At 45.3% G+C, this 19,953-nt stretch overlaps 1 protein-coding gene across 3 annotated transcripts in view; it reads right to left on the bottom strand.

Annotated features, from left to right (window-relative positions):
• Positions 1 to 19,953, bottom strand: part of TLN2 (talin 2) — a 173,650-nt gene that overhangs the window by 38,250 nt on the left and 115,447 nt on the right. For all 3 annotated transcript variants that reach the window (XM_053366097.1, XM_053366099.1, XM_053366098.1), the window contains exons 25-37: positions 19,570 to 19,698; positions 17,947 to 18,049; positions 13,518 to 13,726; positions 11,034 to 11,153; positions 10,163 to 10,360; positions 8,208 to 8,347; positions 7,110 to 7,203; positions 5,732 to 5,821; positions 4,775 to 4,897; positions 4,122 to 4,265; positions 2,643 to 2,804; positions 880 to 1,020; positions 39 to 220 (exon numbers count right to left, since the gene is read on the bottom strand). In XM_053366097.1, the coding sequence (XP_053222072.1) occupies positions 39 to 220; positions 880 to 1,020; positions 2,643 to 2,804; positions 4,122 to 4,265; positions 4,775 to 4,897; positions 5,732 to 5,821; positions 7,110 to 7,203; positions 8,208 to 8,347; positions 10,163 to 10,360; positions 11,034 to 11,153; positions 13,518 to 13,726; positions 17,947 to 18,049; positions 19,570 to 19,698 (1,835 nt within the window). The remainder of the gene's footprint in view (positions 1 to 38; positions 221 to 879; positions 1,021 to 2,642; positions 2,805 to 4,121; positions 4,266 to 4,774; positions 4,898 to 5,731; positions 5,822 to 7,109; positions 7,204 to 8,207; positions 8,348 to 10,162; positions 10,361 to 11,033; positions 11,154 to 13,517; positions 13,727 to 17,946; positions 18,050 to 19,569; positions 19,699 to 19,953) is intronic.

Below are 19,953 nucleotides of genomic sequence, written 5' to 3'. Positions count from 1 at the left end.
CCCACACTGCAAGTGCCTATAAAAACGAAAGGACTCACCTGATGGATGTGATGAGGCTCTTAATGGACTCGGACACGGTGTGTGAGTGCCCAGCGAGAACGGACCACGTGGGAGGGTCTTTGGGGTTGATTGCCAGTGAGCGAGCAGTTTTGATTAAAGAGGACGAGCTCTCTAGCATAGTCCGGGCAGAAGTCAGGATTGGTTCCTGTGCCCGAGAACCCTGCAAAGAGGGAAGCAGCTGGCTTTTAGTTCCACAGCAACTCCCAGGCTGGGTTCAGGTGTAATAACCCCAGACTAAACCACCATGGTTTGTTGGATTAGAAACGGCATGTGAACTCATTTGTTGCTCTTTCTCTTCCTACCTTTTCTAGCACACCTCAATTCAATTCTTGAGGTTCCAAACCAAGAGACTATGGTTTGAGTAATCCCTGCAAACCTAGGATCAGATCACAGCTCGTTGACCTGTTTTGTCCAGACTTTGACAATGGAGGGGTCCAGGGGTTTTGGACTCCCCTCAGCCTCAGCATCCTACAATTGTACTAGCTGAGGCTGATCCTCACCTGATCCAAATTGCACGTGGAAGAACCCCTGGAATTGGGCTATAGTTTTACTTACAAGAGTTTCACAGGAAAGGGGAGGGAGGGAGTTAAATAAAAACAATGTGAGGTTACCATGTAGCCGACATGGCAATTGCGACGTAGATCATGTAGGCTGCTTGCTCCTCTAAAGCATAGAAAAGGTGAGCTTAATTGTTCTAAACAAACTTCCAAAATGCTTTGTAATGTCCTCAAAGACCAGCAAACTGGAGATCAGTTTGCAGTAAGTTAAAGACAGGTTCCGCATCATTATAAAGTTAATTTAATACAGCACTTCTCTTACCTCAGTACTGATCTGGGCCGGGATGCTGACAAACTCAGGGTTTGATGCAAAGGCTGTTAGGTTTTCCACAGCTTCAATCAATGGAGCAGTTGCAATCCGGCACTTATTTCGGTTATCTTCTGAGAAGTCACCATCCAAGGCCTAGTGAAGAAAAATAAAAATGGGTTCAAGTGCTGTGGTGTATTGGAGAGAGAGCATCAGATTTAGATGTGGGAAGCCTGGCCTTGAATCTTCCACTCATTTCTGAAGTTCACTGGATGACAGATCCCAGCCTAACTCCATCTCACAATACATTAAAATAGGATAACCCAGATCTTCCCATTCAGTCAGCCTGACCCCAGATTTCTGTATGATGCTTACAAGGGCCTGTCAGGTTCCCAGCTCATCACCAGAACCATTCATGAGTTCTTTCTGTTTTCCCAGGAACATATCCTGCAGGTTTTTGGCTGGCTCCTGAATTCCGTGACACCCAGGCAAAGCAGAGATCATGTCAGCTCCCCATAGAGGTGAGTCCTGCACCTTCATGAAACAGCTTTTGGTAAATGCCGAAGATACATCTCTTTACCCTGGCCTTTGACAGCTGAGATGTGTGTTTTAAGGACCCACGCTATTCTTGTGAATGCAATATGTTTTAACAGTTTTTAATTCTGGATTTTAAATTGTTGTCACCAGCCCTAAAACCTGCTGGTGAAGGGAGGTGGGTAATAAATTTAATAATACAAATAACATACAGATGAGTGTGAGCAGGGATCTGTTGAGATCCAAGAGACTCTCTAGAAGTATGGCTGGCTCTTTACTTATCTTCACTTTTTAAAAGCCACACAAATAACTCATTTTCATATTTTCAATCAGACAACAATTAGCTACTTTGCTACAAATTGCAGAAGGGATTGAGAAAGATATATTCTAATAACATTACACCTGAGATGTATATTTTCAGGACTCACCTTATTTTTATATTTTTAAGTTTACATTTTTGTAATTTTAAGTTTTTAATATTGTGTTATTAACAATGTTTTTAAATTGATGAATCCTGTCCTGGTACCTTGGGTTACGGGTGGGTAAATAATAATAATAATAATAATAATAATAATAATAATAATAATATGCTCTCTCAAATAAATGTTGGGAAATCCAAACTCTTGAACTGTTTCCTCATTTTTGAAACCCACACTTTCCCAAGAGCAAGGTCTTCTTTCTCCTGTAATGAAGACAGGAGGAACCTCCAGACGAAACAGCAGAATTAAAATGTACCGTATTTTTCGCACCATAGGGCGCACCGGACCATAGGGCGCACCCAGTTTTTAGGGGGGGAAATCAAGAAGAAAAATATTCCCCCCCCCAAAGAGCAGCGTACAGGCTGCACACAACCTCTCCCTGCCAGAGGGGTTGCGCGTGGCTATGGCACAAGCCTGCATTCGCTCCATAGGACGCACACACATTTCCCCTCCATTTTTGGAGGGGAAAAACTGCGTCCAATAGAGCGAAAAATACGGTAACTCCCTAATCACAAATACATTAGGTTAATTGCATTCTAGCAGTACAGCTGTTCTCAAGCATTCCAGGAACGAGGTGGATAATGGCTCCCTAAGAGATTCAAAATGGCAGTTCCTGTGTAGGTTGCAAACTCTGTTTTCCCACAGAAGGAGAAATGACTTCCTGTAAATGACTTTTTTTTTTAAGGACCCAGAGATGAGCAGTATTTAAGCCTTTGTTTGACTGAGGCTGTCTTAACAGTACAGCGGGGCAGGAGACTCTCATACCTTGATAGTTTTAACCAGGTTGGCAGTGCTGTTTGCCACTTCCTTTGCAGACTGGACAAAGTGCCTCTTTGCCACGGGGTTGGCTGTCTTGGACGAAGCAATGCGGCAGGCATTACACAGTGCAGAAGTGTGCTTTGCCACAATGGTAGCTGCTGATAAGACCTGGAAAACAAAACACACACACATGGCTGAGGGGGCAGAAACAGAACCACAGACAGGGCCAGCCCTACCATGAGGCAGAGTGAGGCAGCCAATTCAGGTGGCAGTTGTGGAGGGGTGGGGAGTGGATAGAGCTGCGTATGCCATGAGGCCTGCCCCTCAGGTGTGCAGAGGAGGATGATGTTCCACTGCCAGTGTCAAAATAGGATTCAACAGTTTGGTGAGCTTTTGCAGGCTCCATCTTTTCCCTTTGCCTCAGGCAGCCAAATGTCTTGGGCTGGCTCAGGGATGGAATGGCTGCTCTGCTAATTCTCCATCTGTGTTCTGAAGCACCAGTGGGTTAGGAAGAAAGGAACTTGAGCTCTTTTGGACACTGTATTTTGGCCCTACGATGCAGCATAGACAGTAGACACATTTTAAAGAGCCATTTGGTTATTTAAATGTTTGGCAAGATCCTTAGCAGCTGTTAGGCATGGACTGTTTCGGAGCAAACAAAATACAGGTATGTCTGGTCCAGGTCTCATTGCTGATTAAAAGGGCGCTGAGAGATCTAGGGAGATACCAGCAAGCTTTTTTCCTCCTTGTAGTTCAGTCCTATCCATGTCTACTCAGATGTAAGTCCCATTCAGTTTAATGGGGCTCACTCCCAGGTAAGTTGGTAGAGAATTGCTGCTTTGATTATAGATTAAAGTAAGATAAAGAGAAGACACGAATGGCCACTGACATGTTGACAAGAGTTTTAAAAATGTTGGTTGCTCACATGCTTTATATATTTCTGTTAATGACTGAAGGAAATGCATCTTTATCTTTACAAAAAAGAGGAAAAGGCATTCATTCACCTGTAAAGTACAAGCACAGCATTCCCAAACGTAATTCAGTCTAAACACATTTTGAACCTATTTACTGGTATTCACAAATCCTTATTCTTGCCTCCCCCCCCCCAAAAAAAAATATCAGTGAAATAGATACTTGGGAGAGGGAAAAATTTCCTCTGATAAATAAACTAGTGATTTTCTCCATAGGAAATAGTTGTTAATTTTTCTCTGTTGTGTAACAGAGTCCTGCTTGCTTCCATACTTTAGCAGTAGCAACAGAATTTTTTGTGCTGCAAGCTTAGTAAGAAACAGACCATAGCTGAGAGGGCAGAGCTCATGCCTTGCATACAGAAGTTCCCAAGTTCACACCCAATTAAAATATGAAGTGCACCCTTATTTTCAGGTCACGTGCAACCCAAGACTGCTATTTCTACAAAGGTGGACCTCTTACAGGATGCGAAGCACGAGCCAGCAAAAGGCCTCTGGCAACCTTGATGAAAGTTACCTGGGATGGGCTGCTTCCTGGGTCCACCAAGTTCTGACATGCCATTTGGATAGCTTGATTGGCCCTGGCAAACTGGATAGGATCAACAAGCCCCTGCTGACCGGCCTGGCTGTTGGGATCCGAGATGCCAACCAGGTAAGCAGCCTAGGCAAAAACCAAAGGCACTGTGACTACTCAGAGGTGATTTTCAAGAAGCACACAATAAACGCCTATTAGTTCACTTGAGATCATGCAATACCGAGAGTGGAAGGAGAGAGTCATTTTTTCATCCAATGTTCTTCCTAGACAAGGCAGGTCTTGCATTCCAATTACAGGCATGGAAAAATGCAGAGAAGCCATTTAAGCATTATTTGCAAAACTGGCCTAATGCTAATGCCCACAACTGAAGTCATTCACAGGCAAATCAGCCACTGCTGTGGTCGTTCAGTGGGCCAGCAGCAAGCTAGATAACTAGAAGATTATTTATAAATACATAATAAGCAGTCTAGCAGAAACTCCATCAAGACAAACACTCAAAAAGACCACCGAAGGTCCCTCCATCCTCACACTTTGCAAGCAGTTGAAACATCTTAATGAACTTGCAGAAGCTCAATCACACCGTCACCCACCACTGCAGAAAAGCTTGCTTAGTACATTAGTTATCTGAAACTCACCTGAGCTGCTGCTTCAGTGAGGCCACAAAGGGCCTTGGAAGCCACCCCAACACACTCGCCAAAGACTGGAAGGTCCCCGGTCTTGGCATTCTGAGAAATTCCAGCCATCGCCTCTCCCAGAACCTGCGAAGGGTGGGGGGTGGGGGGGCAATTCAAGACTTTCAATTCAGTCCTTGCTTTAGAAATCCCAACACCACTTAATAACCATACGCTAATGTTTACTAATACTTCATACTTCTAATAAGCTTTATTTATTAGTATCAATACTTGATAATATGCAATGCTATTAATATTTTTATTTATTTATTTTCTACAATGCTCTTCATCAGAGGAATACAGAGTGGTTTACATTATAAAAACACAAAAACACATAACATAGTAACAAACAAAAACAATGCCCCCTACCTAGAAGGCACATCAGACTCAATTCACACACATTATCTCCGTAATACAATCACCTTCCTACTGGTTTTATCTCCACACTGCGGATCAGGAGCAACATCATCAGCTGATTGACAGGTGGGCACCCCCCACCTGCCCAAGCGGCCCACTGAAGATGGGGGGCTGGAAGACACCAGGATCTGGCCTGCTGGCTGGAAAAGGTTCCCCTTCCCTGCTCTAGATTTTTGGAGGTTAGTTTTATGAAGATTAGCTTCACTGCAGGTCCTTTAGCATTGCTAAAGTGCTGTTTTACACTGTTTTTCTATATAGTGTTTTAACTACTTTTAGCAGCCTGGACTCTCTTTGGGGAGGGAGGATGGACTGTACTTTTGACGTAACTACTAAAAAAATCTCCTTGTTTTTGGATGCTGGAGAAAGCTGTAGCTCCAGGATTTTGCTCCCCCCCCCTCACCTGCCAGGAGGCTCCACTACCCCACTTCAGGGAGTGCTAAATATGACTTAGTACAACTGGTCATGAAACTGAACATGCAGATGGAAAGAAAATACAATGGCTACCTTGGAGTTTTCCATAACACCTTCAATGCAGTCAAAATAAGAGAGGTCGCTAACAGGCTCGTTGGGGTTTTCCAGCATTTCTTTAACCGTCTGAAAATAAGAGGGGCAATGCAGTCAAAATCCTAGACCATGAAGCCCTTGCTGCACCTTCTTAGGGCGCTTGGGTGAGCTGATTAAGCAAAGCCCTTCTTGGAATGGGAATAAATCCATCTACTGCTTTGAAATGAAAACCAGCTTTTTGTGCCTGGCTTGTTATATTTATTAGAATGTTGAATTGCAATTTTATGGATTGATTTTAGCTTTGTAGACTGCTTTGTATGACACCCCCCTCCCAATAAAAGCAGCATATGTGTATTTATATAACTTCCCTTCTTTTGTCTGTATATCTCTGGGTTGGTTGCAGGAAGAAATAAAATTATCACATATGTGGTCAACAATATTAACATTTTTGACACTTTGATCAGGCCCCTTCTCTGGCTGGAAGAATACATGCAAGGAGACTCATATCTTCCAGGCAGTTATCCTGGAAAAACAACTCACTGGCTCACTTCAGCCTCCAGTGTGTTACAAGGAATACCTGAAGTTTGTTGAATGTCAACAATCCCAAATGAATCTGGCAAAGTGAATCTGCCCCCAAAGTGGAGAAAAGTAAAGCTAATTTCAGAAATTAACAATAATGCCAACAACTACTGGCATTAACATGTGAATCTGCACACGTGAGTGACAATAAACTGAGAAAAGGCACTGTAATGAATATATAAATATCCATGAACTTAACAAATAGAATATTTTATCTGTTTCATCAAGGGGGAAGGGCATCAGGGAAACCCAGCCTTGAGTTCCCAGAGGCAGATGGGACAAAAACTCCCAGCAGTCCCAGCAAACATGGTGACCAGAAGTCAGGGATGACGGGACTTGGAGTCCAGCAACATGAGGAGCTCAAGGGTGGGGAAGGTTGATGTCAACAATAGTGTGGCCACTATCACAAATCAATGGAAACAAAACAGTGGTCTTTGAATGATACTAGTTGAGAACAAAGCTACGCAGCTAATACAGTTTAGTATTCACTGTCTACGGAAGTAAGAGATGTAAGGTTCCCTGGGTAGTAGCAGTCAAGCTGTGGCAATCGAGCCGTCAAAAAACCATGGCAGCCAAGCTTTGATGTTTTATCACTTGATCCACCAGCACTCTTGTTTAGACAGTTAGCATGGCAGACTCAAGTGCCAGCCTGCTGAGTGTTCAGTCAGCTGACTAGCAAGCAACTCTCCAAGTCCAGATGGGGCAAGATTTGAGGACAGCCAGAAACACCCTTAATCATGAAAGCTTTGCCAGTCACATCACCCAAGAAAAGTGAGCCTGCAGTCAAGTGGAGACCTACCTCCAGTTCCCGGAGAGCGTTGTCACACTCTTTTTGGCCCGGCGCTTGCTGAGTACACAAAGTGATGAGCTGATTTATACTCTCAGTCACAGCCCTAGAAGACAAGAGACATGCACATCTCAGAGACCAACAATGTGGGTAATCAGAGCAGATCACAGGTGGACCTGCTATGAGGTAGCCTGCTTGATTAGAGAAGCAAGTGGCAACCCACCACCACCCTGCCAGAAAAGTTTAAGAAATTAAGATGCATGGTACCCAAGAGCAGCCAAATTATTTTTGAATTGGCAGTAAGAAATCAGTAATTATAAACGACACCCAAAATCAACTGCCTGAGGCATCTGCTTAATTCTGTCTAATGGTAGGGCAGGCTCCAAACAGAGTTCTCAAAATAAGCTAGTAACAGTCTCCTAAAATTCTCCTCCACTAGTAAAACCAAGCAGCCAATTAATAGCAGTATCAATTTTTAAAGATAAAACAAACTAGAAAATATCTCTCTAATCCAAGAAACAACCCCCACAACCCAAAGCTGCATCTCTCTAGTAGGAAAAAGGAAGAGTTTACAAAAAGCAAGGCAAGGAGGCACAATGCCTGTTTGAGAGGAAAACTGTCCATGGGAGGTTACTGTTTTTATTTGTTACTATGGAATGTATTTTTATGTATTTATATTGTAAAAAGCCCTGTGATCCTTGGATGAAGGGCGGTATAGAAATTTACCAAATAATAAAAATAAAATTATCCTCAGGGCTACTTCTGTAATGGCACTGCCTCCATTGGCAGGTTTTGTTTTGCACTGCACAGATGGCAGTGGAAGCAAAGCCCCCCTTGATGAACAAAGGTGGCACGGGGTTCCCAAAGCTGGGGCCATTCAGATGTTTTGAACTACAAATCCCATCAGGCCCAGCCAGTACAATGCTGGGACTGATGGGAGTTGTAGTTCAAAACATTTGAAAGTACCAGCTTATGGAAAGTTGACATACAGAAAGGCCACTTCTAAGGCATGTGGGTCCCATCTAGAACAGATCTATATATTCCCTGATTTCCTTCCTCCCATTTGTTTGATTAGAAGCAGGTGAACTGCACTTCTGCCTTGGCCCTTACCTTGCAGCCGCTGCCAAGAGGTTCTTGGCATTGGGAGCTCCAGGATCCACCGAGAGAGACTTGGCAGCCAGAAGCAACTTGCTGGAAGCCATGGAGATGTTCTTGAGGTTCCCAATGACTTGAATTTGGTCCTCCTTCGTCTGTAAGGCCAAAGAAGCAAATCATGGCATGGATTTAGGGCATGGGAAGGCAGCAAAGAGGCTAAGCTCTGAGTTGCTCTCCATGCAAAGACAAAAGGAGTCGCATCCAAGCCCCTGATGCTTTGACAAGAGGGGGCCTTTGCGGAAAAAGTGGTGGTGGGGGGGAGGGGAGTGCTTTAAAATCAACTTGTTGAACAAGGCAACGTGTTTGGCGAGCAGCAGAGAGGGCTGCTCACTCTGCACCACGGGCTACACTGGAAATTATAGCAAGTGCTAAAAGGTCTGCAGCTAATTTGCATGACTTGACTGCAAGGGCTTAATTAGCATCTCATTTCCATGAGCACGACAAGATGTCAAGCGACCATGGGTGGGTGCGCAGCTGTTAATGTTGGCAGGCCTGCTAGACAGGGAAGGGCAGAGTGGTCTTTGCTTAATACACAGGAGGTTCTGGCCGACTCAGAGCTTGGAGCAGGTGGCCCTGGATAAACCAAGACATACTTTGTCACTCAGCTGCCTGCCCAGACAATAGCAGAGCGAATGAGGGCTGCGCTGATGAAGCAACACCTTTGAGATCTGCAGTGTAGCCTAATGTGGACTGGAGTTATCAAGCAAAGGCAGAGGACAGGCTGGTTACCTTTGCTGAGAAGAACTTTTCCTTGCTGCTGCTGTTCCTTAGGGGAAAGGGTCAGAAAAGGGCAACCAAAATGATCAAGGGGGTGGAGCAACTCCCTATGGGGGAATGTTGCAGCATATGGGACCTTTTAGTTTAGAGAAAAGATGTGTCACGTTTAGAAAGTTATGCATGGCACAGAGAAAGTGAAAAGAGAAAGGCTTTTCTCCCTCTCTCATAACATTAGGACTCGTGGACATCCAAAGAGGTTGAATGCTGGAAGATTCGGGACAGGCGCAAAGAACGACTCCTTCATGCAGCCCATAGTTAATCTATTAGCTAGTAGTTAAAAACTCGCTCCCACAGGAGGCGGTGATGGCCACCAACTTAGATGGCTTTAAAGGAGGATCAGAGAACTTCATGGAGGAGAAGGCTATCAATGGCCACTCGCCCTGTGGCCCTGCCCGGCCTCCACAGTTGGAGGCAGCAATGTTTCTGAATACAAGTTGCTGGAAACTGCAGGAGGGGAGAGGGCTCTGGCACTCAGGTTCGGCTTGCAGGTTTCCCATCTGGCTGGCCACTGTCAGAACAGGAGGCTGGACTTGATGGGCCACTGGTCGGATCCAGCAAGCTCTTCTTAGGTTGTTATAATGGACATGCTGATTCCCTGCTAAGTGATAGTGAACAAGCCAGGGGGATGGGAGTTGGACAGAATGAGATGTGATAGAATCATAAACACTGTAGGAGGCTTTGGGGGTCATATAGCCCAGTGCAGGAAATTTGGAACTAGAGCATCCTCCACCCCCAACCCCTCTTGCTTCGGGAGAGCCCACCCACCACCTCTCTAGTAAATGGGTCTCTTTGCCTCACTGCTCTGTCAAGAGGTTTCTCTTAATGTTCAACCCAAGTCTAGCTTCCTCCAACATGATCCCATGAGATCTAGTTCTGGAACAGCATCAGAGAACAAAGACTCTGCCTTCTCCTATGTGGCAACCTTCAGGTGCATGGAAAGAGCTATTGTCTTCTCCTCTCCTGTTCCTTTGGACATTCCTTTCATTTCAACGTTTACATCCCACTCTTCCCTTCTGAGGAAAGCTGACAAAGGAGCTGATAAACACCCCGCTCCAACAACCATGACCAATCGCTTCCCCCCTCACCGCATCCTGCCCAGCCAGAGAGCAAACTGGTGGAGGAAGACGTCTCACCTGAGCTTGCCCAGCCATTTCAATCCCAGCATCCAGGAACTCGTCAAAGTCTTCACTGAATTTTCCAGAAGCAGCTGCCAGCTCCCCGCTCTGGCCCCGCGTGGCATGGACAACCTCCCCCGCTGACTGGTTCAGGTCAGCTGCAGCCTGGTTGAGTTCACTCTGTGCTTCTTGGAATGATTTTGAACTGGGAGGCAGCTACCAGGCAGGGGCAAGGTAAGAAAAAGAGGGATTGTGGGTAAGTTACCAATGGCTTTATATACAGTAACCTCAGTGCATGGCACTTTGCAAAGTCCCTGCTCCATGGAACTTACAGTCTAAAAACTGAAGCACACAGAAGGGATGGATCAGAGGGGAACAATGCAATTGTTTCGGCTATGTGACCTGGGTTTAGTTACAGTAGGGGACAGGAATTACAGCAGTTCCTGCACCCCAACCCGGTGCCTTCCAGATGTTGTTGGCCTCCAATTCCCATCAGCCCCAGCTAGCATTGGCCAATGGCCAGGGATGATGGGAGTTGTAGTAGTCCAGCAACACTGAAAAGGCACCAGGCTGGTTATCCAAGGACTACCCAAGGGTTATGCCAACTGTCCCAAAGTTAGGCCAGGCTGCTCAAACTCTCTTGCAGTGAGCCTTGTGAAAGCTTGGTTATACATGAGGTGGAGTGAGGTGATGGAATGGATGGTGCCAGATCTGTACCACCATCTTACCACAAGTCTACAAGCAAGCAACTCTTTTGAGAGTAATGTTCTGCTTCTTGGAGGTTGCAGTAACCATTTTATGGCAAGCTTTGCATTAAAAACAAAAACAAAAACCAACCACCACCACCTTAACAACAACAACAACATACAAATATTGAAAAGTATCTCACCGATTCCACAAGCAATTTTTTGCTGGATTCACCAATGCTCTTCAATGCTACATCCACATCCTTTTGGCCAGGAAGGCAGTTCACACAGTTGTTCAAAGAATGGGAGACAGCTTTGGCCACCTTCAGAGGGGAAGCATGGCAAAGTTAATTGATTAAATTAATGCTGCCTACAATCTCTGAGCATGTGTGCAGTGCATACCCCCCAGTACCAGACCCCCACAAGCCAGTAGCCTCAACATTCCAGGAGGATGTGGGAAAGGGACAAATCTTTCAGAGACTTAAATTCTTCCAGAATGATGGTGGAGACACATGGCCAAGAAGACATGACCCCATTCTTAAAACACTGCACTGGCTGCCCACCTATTACCAAGCTAAGTTCAAGGTCATTGCATTAAATTAAATTACAGAGCCCTGAACAACTTAGGCCAGGGTACCTCGGGGACCACCTGAACTCTCATATCCCAGCTCCATTATTGAGATAATCTGCAGGAGCTTCGTTGGTTGTTCCCAAAGTTGGTGAAGCTCATTTAACAACAAAAACAAACCAAGCCTTTTGGCATCATCAGCCAATAATCTGTGGAATAATCTGCCAAGAGAGATTCAGCAGATGCCTTCTGTGACAACTTTTAAATTTTTCTATCCTGCTAGGCTTATGAAAGCAATAAAAATACATCTTTCCATAATGGTTAGCTGATGCTCTCTGTTTTAAATGTTTATTATACATACAGACATTATTGTAAACCACTCTGAGATATATATATATATATATATATATATATATATATATATATATATATATATAAACTGCGGGAGGCAGTGGAGGACAGAAGTGCCTGGCGTGCTCTGGTCCATGGGGTCACGAAGAGTTGGACACGACTAAACGACTAAACAACAACAATATATAGTGTGTGTATATACATGTTTATAAAAGGGACGTGGGTGGTGTTATGGTCTAAACCACTGAGCCCCTTGGGCTTGGCAATCAGAAGATCAGCAGTTCGAATGTGCATGACGGGGTGAGCTCCCATTGCTCTGTCCCAGCTTCTGCCAACCTAGCAGTTCAAAAGTACACCAGTGCAAGTAGATAAATAGGTACCGCTGCGACGGGAAGGTAAACAGTGTTTCCGTGCACTCTGGCTTCCACCACAATGTCCTGTTGTGCCAGAAGCGGTTTTGTTATGCTGGCCACATGACCAGCTCCCTTGGCCTGAAAAGCGAGATGAGAGCTGCACCCCATAGTAGTCTCTCTCTCTCTCTCTCTCTCTCTCTCTCCTTGGAGGCTGAACCAGAAACTGAGTTCCTTCTCAGCTAGTGAACCTGTAGGCAGGGGCTGTCTGGCTGTCTTCATCCATCGGGTATAAAAAATCTTTTAAATGAATAATAATCAAAGTAGGTCGTGGTACTCGCATCTCAGATAGGCATCAGCAGTCAGAAATCCCTGCTGTCATGTTGCTTACAATCTGAATTTTGACAACGGAGGAGAGGCAAAGGGCAGGAGAAAACAATGCAGAAGCCACACGGCACCCAGATGGACAGAGGAAGGAGCATTTCATTGGAGCAGATTTTCAAGCCAACTGACCTAATTTGCAGCCCTTGGACTAATATATGAATCAGAACACAATTCTCCTTTGATTTTCACACTTCTCTGAATTTTGCAATGCATTTCTTAGCTCAAAAAGATATTAATTTGGGTTAACACCCCTACCATATTGTATGGTAAAGTACTTTAAGCAAGATGTACACTGAGATAAAACATGTGTTAAAAGCATATCTCTGCAACAACGTGCATATTTAAATATTAATATTTCACCAAATAATGTAGAACTCAAAGAATCATAGAACTACAAAGCTGGAAGGGATCCAAAGGGTCATCTAGTCCAACCCCCTGCAATGCAAGAATCACAATTCCTGGGCCTTCTTTCATTGACTTCTCCAGGCCTCTTATCGCCTTGTGCCAAGCACCTGTCTCTGAGCTGCTACTGACAGACCATCCTTAGGAGCTCTTCTCCCCGACACCAGAGGGAGGCCTCCAGCTGAGAGGAGCAGAGGGCACACAGAATGGGGGCAGCAATCACCTTGTCCTGCAGAACTGTGTCTTTAGCCACTTGAACCACATTCTTGGCCTTCAACACCAACAGGGTGTGGGCATTGGCAACTGCTTTGGCAAGATGGAAGTGGCATGGACCACAAGAAACTCCTCCATCCATCCCTACGCTGCTTTAGGTACAGATGGAGATCAACTTTGAACGAGCTAAGACAAATGCTTCATGGGAATGAGACAGGTTGGAGAAAGAATGAGGCATCTGTCTTGGGTGGCCGATCCCAGGCACCACTAAGGGCAGCAGAAGGAGAAATGGATGGACGGGTGTCACAGGGCACAAGCCACTGAGACAGTCTCCTGCACAAACTTTGCTGCAGTGAATGGGGGCTGAACAAGAGCACAGTGGGGGCCCCCAAATCCCTCTCCACTTCAACCAGCCTCACCTGGGCCAGCCTCTGTTGGCTTTCTGCATCGCCAGGAGCCACCAAAGCCTGCTTTGCTTCCTGGATGAGCATTGCTGAGCCTTCCATGACATCCCGCGCCGAGTCCAACATTGCGTGGGCTGCTGCTGGGTCACTGGTGGATGCGGAAACACCTCGGGCCGCCTGAGCCAAAGTCTTCAAGGCATGTGCCGTCTCCCTGGCAGCAACCCCTAAATTAAGATCACATTGAGCATATTAGTAATACTCAGCTCCGGCCAGCTAGTTTCTCATTTTAATTCACATTTCATGAAACAACGAGAACCAAAACACAGCTAGTCTTTGAAATTTGCACTGTTCTAGATTTTGTGGTGTATTCTCCAGCCAAAAAAGGTCTACAAAAATGCATAAAGTAGTGAAAAATAATGCAGAGAACTCCATTAGGAAAAACCGCTTGGAAAAATGCAAGTTGTGAGAAATGTGCGTGAAAACTATTTTCATGTGGATGCAGAAAATAGGGGAAACTGGACTTCAACTTTGAAAAATGAGGAACTGAGACAGAAACTTATATTGATAGATTGGTCCAGCCCTCTTTCCAGATCACAGAGAGCAAATTTCCCCATTAGCAAGTGGGATAACCTCATTTTCAACGAGAATTCCTCACCAGCATCTACGAGGATAGAAACCCATTGGGGATGTGGACTGATTGTTTATACATGCCCTTTCACCTTTTGACGCAAAAGTATTCATTTTTCATATTCTTTTTCATTTCATAAAATATTCAAGGCACCAAATGGGATTTGATGAGTTTGAAATGTGATAAAATCCAGCGATTCAGCTAGGTTCCACAGGTTCCACAGTCTGGAGCTCTCCAGATGTTTTGGGCTGCAACTTCCATAAGCCTCGGCTGGCAAAACCTGTTGCCACTGATTCACTCACTAACATAGAAAAAATCCCACCTCCCATGCCAATCTGCCATACTTCAAATGTTGGGAGTGAGACAGAGAGCAGACCTCAGCCGACTCTTAGTGGATGACCAGGCTCATGGAACATGGCCAGTGTCAGACTCAGTAGGGACTCCAAGCTTGTTCCCTGTTCCACTGCAGCTGCTGACCAGAGAAAGGAACAGCAGATCCTTCAAGTCAGGCCACTGTCACCACAGCCGAGACTCCTTCTGGTTACCAGGTGATGCCACAGAGCCAATCCCATGTCCCCACCTGCTGCAAATCTCCAAGGTCGGTTGGAGCCAATGAAGTGCAGAGGCAGCAGGGACACCAGGATAAGGACTACCTGTTTTCTACCTGCCAACACCCTGATCCAGGTGCTTGCCAATCCTTGGAATTTTGCTTCCACAATAGCAAGTTTCTGTTTCACTGAAAAGCTTGCCTAACTACCACAACATCACAGACTGAAAAGTGACGAGCTAAAGATACCAGTAGCCTGCTTTGTTGGGGCTTTGCATGGAACTGATTTCTCATCAAGAATAAATACTCTGATCCACAGAGTGCCTGAGATTTTGCGGAAGATTTGACGCTCCACTCGCCACACCCCCATAACCCTGTGTTAACCAGCCAGGGCCCTTGACATTGTAAGCAGTTTTTTTAATCTTCTGTCCTGTTTCAAAAGCAGTTTGCAACACAGCACAGAGGAACAGCTATTTGGGGGAAATCTAACGGAAGGCTCCTTTGGGGTCATGGCATTGTTTCTTGAGACCCTGGCTGCTATAGTACTGAGCAACCACCAGGATCACTGGGAAAATTTGCCTCCAATTGCCCAGCTTCCCCCAATTTGGAAGTGAGCTTTCACAGGGAAGAGAAAGCGAAGAGGAGGAGGAGGAGGGAAGAAAGAAGGGGAAATGCTTCCTTTGCAGAGAGGAGGAAGGTGACAAAATAACAAGGCCTGTTTTGGTACATTTTTGCTTTCCAGATGATAAATATCTACACAGTTATAAACCCTTTAAGCTTTCAGCCTAACAAATATAAGAGCTGTCCTCTCCCAAGTGAAGAGCATTCAAACCACGTAGGAGCCTTACTGCTGCAATCCTACACCAACACTGTGAGACTTACTACCAGCTGGCTTTTCTCCAAGCTTACAAAAACAAACGTGCTCCCTGACCTGGATCACAACAAATAAAAAAATGAATAGCAGTGATAGCGAACAGCTTTTAGCCAGAGGGCCAACCCTCTGATGACTTTATACCGCCCACACACAGAGGATCCACAGCCTGTCCTTCTCACCAGAGCTGTGCAAATCACCCTCTCTGCTAGTAAATTATGTTGAATGGAGAGGGGGCAATTTCCAGCTGCATCAGGGCACTAGGGTTTCCCTGCCTAAACTGCATGCCCACTTTAAAATAAGGTAAATTTTCCTGTTGCTGTCATAATTGGTGAGGTCACTGGGGTAGCCAAAAAAATTGCTGGGGGGAGGGGAATCAAGTCCCCGAGCTGGGGATTAGCCACCCTTGATTAAGGATGTCAGCAAAGCATAGGTGTCAGGCCAAGTCAATGCTCCCAAACATAGCTGGATGCCAATGCAAAGCTAATGTAGTGGACAGGAAGCATGAAATCAATATATCCTCTCAGCCAGCCAAGTTGTCTGGTAGCATTTCCCAAAATGGAGGGGTTTCTTAATGCCATATTTTCTTAAAAATTTATTTCTTTATCTTTCACAGGTGATTCAGAACAAGAAAAAAGAAAGTTATATAGGTCCCTCTCCTTCTAGAATAAATCCATATTTTAGGAATTGTTACTGATGCACAAATGTCAGCTCCCGTGTGCCAAGACTGTGCATCTGAAATGAAACACAGAGCCATCTTAATCCAATTATATCCACTTCAAAGCCAAAGTGCAACCGAAATCTGTTCAGTCCCATTACCAAAAGGAAAGTTGCTCTAATGAGTTGTATCAGCTGGATTCAGAAATCCCCAACTGGACTAAGCACTGAAGACAGAATGTAATTGACACAAGAGCATTTTAATGGCTACAAGAGCCTTTTTGCCATTAAGCCAGCAATTCCCCAAGGGCAATTCCCTAAGCCTTTCATATACTGAAGGAGACGCTTTGGTATCGAATGCATTTTCATTTCTTGATACAGGGACACAACTAGCGTCCTTTAAGGGAGCAAGGTACATGGATATTCATGTCACATTGGAACCACACACGAGTCTTCTTGAGAATGCACATTTTTCCCCTGCCAGAAACTTATTCCCAGTAATTCAAATGAAGGGTTTCAAAAAGAGGATAGTTAGCTAACCGAAGTCAGGAGCTGGACTTGTTGCTGAGGTAGCCAAATGTGGTTTCCTCCAGAAGTTTTTGGATTACAAATCCCACCATCCTTGCTGGTGCTGATGGGAGTTGGAGCCCAGCGGCATCTGGAGGACACTATCCTGGCTACCTCTGATGTAGATCAACACAGTAAATCAGAGTTGAGGCTACATTCAGAGCAGAAAAGTAACTGAAGGAGCACATGAGCTGCCTACACCCCCAGATCATCAGAAGACCCCCCCACCCGAAGACTCTTTGCGCTCTTGTGAGAAAACAGAAGAGAACAGCTGGGCAGCCAGTTATCCTCCTGGAGATAATGTGCAGGGTGTGCTTTGCTGGGTAGTGCTATAAAATATTATTAGGGAACTTTAGGGATTATTAAGGTAAAGGTAAAGGGACCCCTGACCATTAGGTCCAGTCGTGGCTGACTCTGGGGTTGTGGCACTCATCTCGCTTTACTGGCCGAGGGAGCCGGCGTACAGCTTCCGGGTCATGTGGCCAGCAGGACTAAGGCGCTTCTGGCGAACCAGAGCAGCGCACGGAAACGCCGTTTACCTTCCCGCTGGAGCGGTACCTATTTACTTACTTGCACTTTGACGTGCTTTCAAACTGCTAGGTTGGCAGGAGCAGGGACCAAGCAACGGGAGCTCACCCCATCACGGGGATTCGAACCGCCGACCTTCTGATCAGCAAGTCCTAGGCTCTGTGGTTTAACCCACAGCGCCACCCAGATGGCTTTAAAAGAAGACTGGACAAATTCATGGAGAAGGATATTGATCGCTACTGGCCATTGTGGCTCTGCTCTGCTTCCATGGCTGGAGGCAGCAATGCTTCTGAATGCCAGTTGATAGACACCACAAGAGAGGAGAGGGCTCTTGTGCTCGAATCCTGCTTGTGGGTTTCCCACAGGCATCTGGTTGACCACTGTGAGAACAGGATGCTGGGCTAGATGGGCCATTGGTCTGATCCAGCAGGCTCTTCTTATGTTCTTATAATATTGCTATTTATTTATACAAACACTGCTATGACACTCTTCATCCCCACAAGGGCCCCCCAAATCAAGAAAAAACAAAACACAACAATTAGAAACTGCCTTGTACAGTAACACCAGTACATTTGCCATAGTCAATGAGCTGCTGATATAAATAATGTGTGTTTTCTTCTGCCAAGCTTTGCAAGTGGAGGCCTACCTGTATAGTGTTCATTGCCTTGTGCTGCACAAGTCAGCAGTTGGGCCATTGAAGAACCGACTGCTTTGGAGGTGCTTCCCAGGTCCTGAGCACATTTTTCAAGCTGAATGCAAAAAAAAGTGATGTGAAAATTAAGCAAAGGTAACATCACGACCCACCACAACACACACACATTCCTATCCCTCAGCCCATGGAACATTGCAGTCACTGACCACACAGAAGTCTTGCACACAGCAGTGCTTTCTAGAAGTAGCGCCCACACTATGGGATACAGTTCAGTTTTCAAGTTATCCTGGCTATTAGCTCTTTCAAATAAAATAGCTTTCACCTGGAGCCAAAAGGAACACAGAAATGGATCTAGGGAAACTATTCCACCGCCTAAGCTCCACTGCCGAGAAAGCCCCATCACCTTTAGGCACTCATGTAACCTGCAAAGGTGGGAGCCATCTAGATTACAACCTCAGTAAATGGATGGGCTCAGCAAAGGGCTGTTGTTTGAAGGAAGCATAGATGGACCAATGGTGTGAATGGCAACTCTGCATGCAAAGATCTCTGTCTGAGACTTTGGAGACGTACTACCTAGCAGAGTGGGCCATTCTGGGTGATTGGTTATTTATTTATTTATTACTCATCCTCCTGCTCCTCTAGGGGGAGGTGGTAATCATATCTCCAATGGAAGGGAGGTCTATTATTTAGGAGCCACTAAAGGAAGGCCCTGCTCTGTATCACTGCCAAATGGACAATGCCTGTCAGTGGTACCACCACCAGGGTTCCAGTTGGGACATACTGGGGAAGGCACACTCCAGTATTTGGGCACCCTAAGCAGTTCAGGTCTTTATGCACTAAAGTCAAAACCTTAAACCAGACCCCGTGGCATTTAGGCAGATAGTGTATTTCCTTAAAGTGTACTGTGGCTCCACCTAGGAGTATCATACAGTAGACAGGCTGCAGAAGTCTGCATTAGATGTAGGTTCTGGATGGTCTCCAGGGGCCAGCCCCAAACTGTAATCCAATTGTGAGGATTCTGCACTAGCTGCACCTTCAAGGGCAGCCCCATGCAAAGCTCACTGCAGTAATCCAGTCGTGAGAATACCCAGCATAACAGTGGCCTGGTCCGGTCTAGGAATGGCTGTAGCTGGAAATATTTTATGTATATATTTTTGTGTTTTTGATATTGTAAACTGCCCTGTTATCCTTGGTTGAAGGGTGGTAATGTAATTTAATACATAACCACTCCTTGTCACTGAAGCCACTTGGGACACAGGAGGCAGGTTAGAATCTGGCAGAAGTCACAAGTCACAAAATATTAGCAATCTGACTCAGGAAAGGCTGTCCATAAAAAATGAGGAAAATGAAGACCGTTTTGTCCTATGGCCACTTGCTTGTTTTGTTTATTCTGTTTCAAGCACACTTGAAATTGTTCAACCATCCAGCACCCCCTTTAAATAAAACATATGTTTGTGTGGTTGGAAGGGGTTATTTTCTTATTTTTTGCTCTTGTTCTTGCTTTTATTATTTTTTGTGTTTTTATTTTGTATTTTTATGCCGTGAACTGCCCTGAGATCTTCAGATGAGGATGGTTTACAAATTCAACAAACAAACAATAAATGCTGTCCTGCTTACCGTTTCTCCTGGAAGTGGTTTCAACTGCCCGTCAATGGCTGCCATCTTTGCATCCTGAAGCTCATTTTTGAGTGTTTGAACAGTGTTTAAGGCAGAGTCGATTTCCATGGGTCCACAGGCTTCATGCGCCTAGGCAGGAGAAAGATGAAGCGGAAAACAGGCTTATTATCAAAGCTGCAACCATTCTGACTAACAGTCATGCTCACCCTGTCCACACGTGGCATTCAAGAGTTGCCACATTAAAACAAACACATGTTGGAAAGAAGGCATCACAGATCAAATGCTTCAGCTAGACCAGGGGTCAGCAAACTTTTTCAGCAGGGGGCCAGTCCACTGTCCCTCGGACCTTGTGGGGGTGGGGGTGGACTATATTTGGGGGGGGAA

Source organism: Podarcis raffonei, chromosome 14, assembly GCF_027172205.1.
Source record: "Podarcis raffonei isolate rPodRaf1 chromosome 14, rPodRaf1.pri, whole genome shotgun sequence".
NCBI lineage: Eukaryota > Metazoa > Chordata > Lepidosauria > Squamata > Lacertidae > Podarcis > Podarcis raffonei.
Note: the sequence above shows the minus strand (reverse complement) of the source record. Positions and strands in the feature narration are given on the sequence as shown.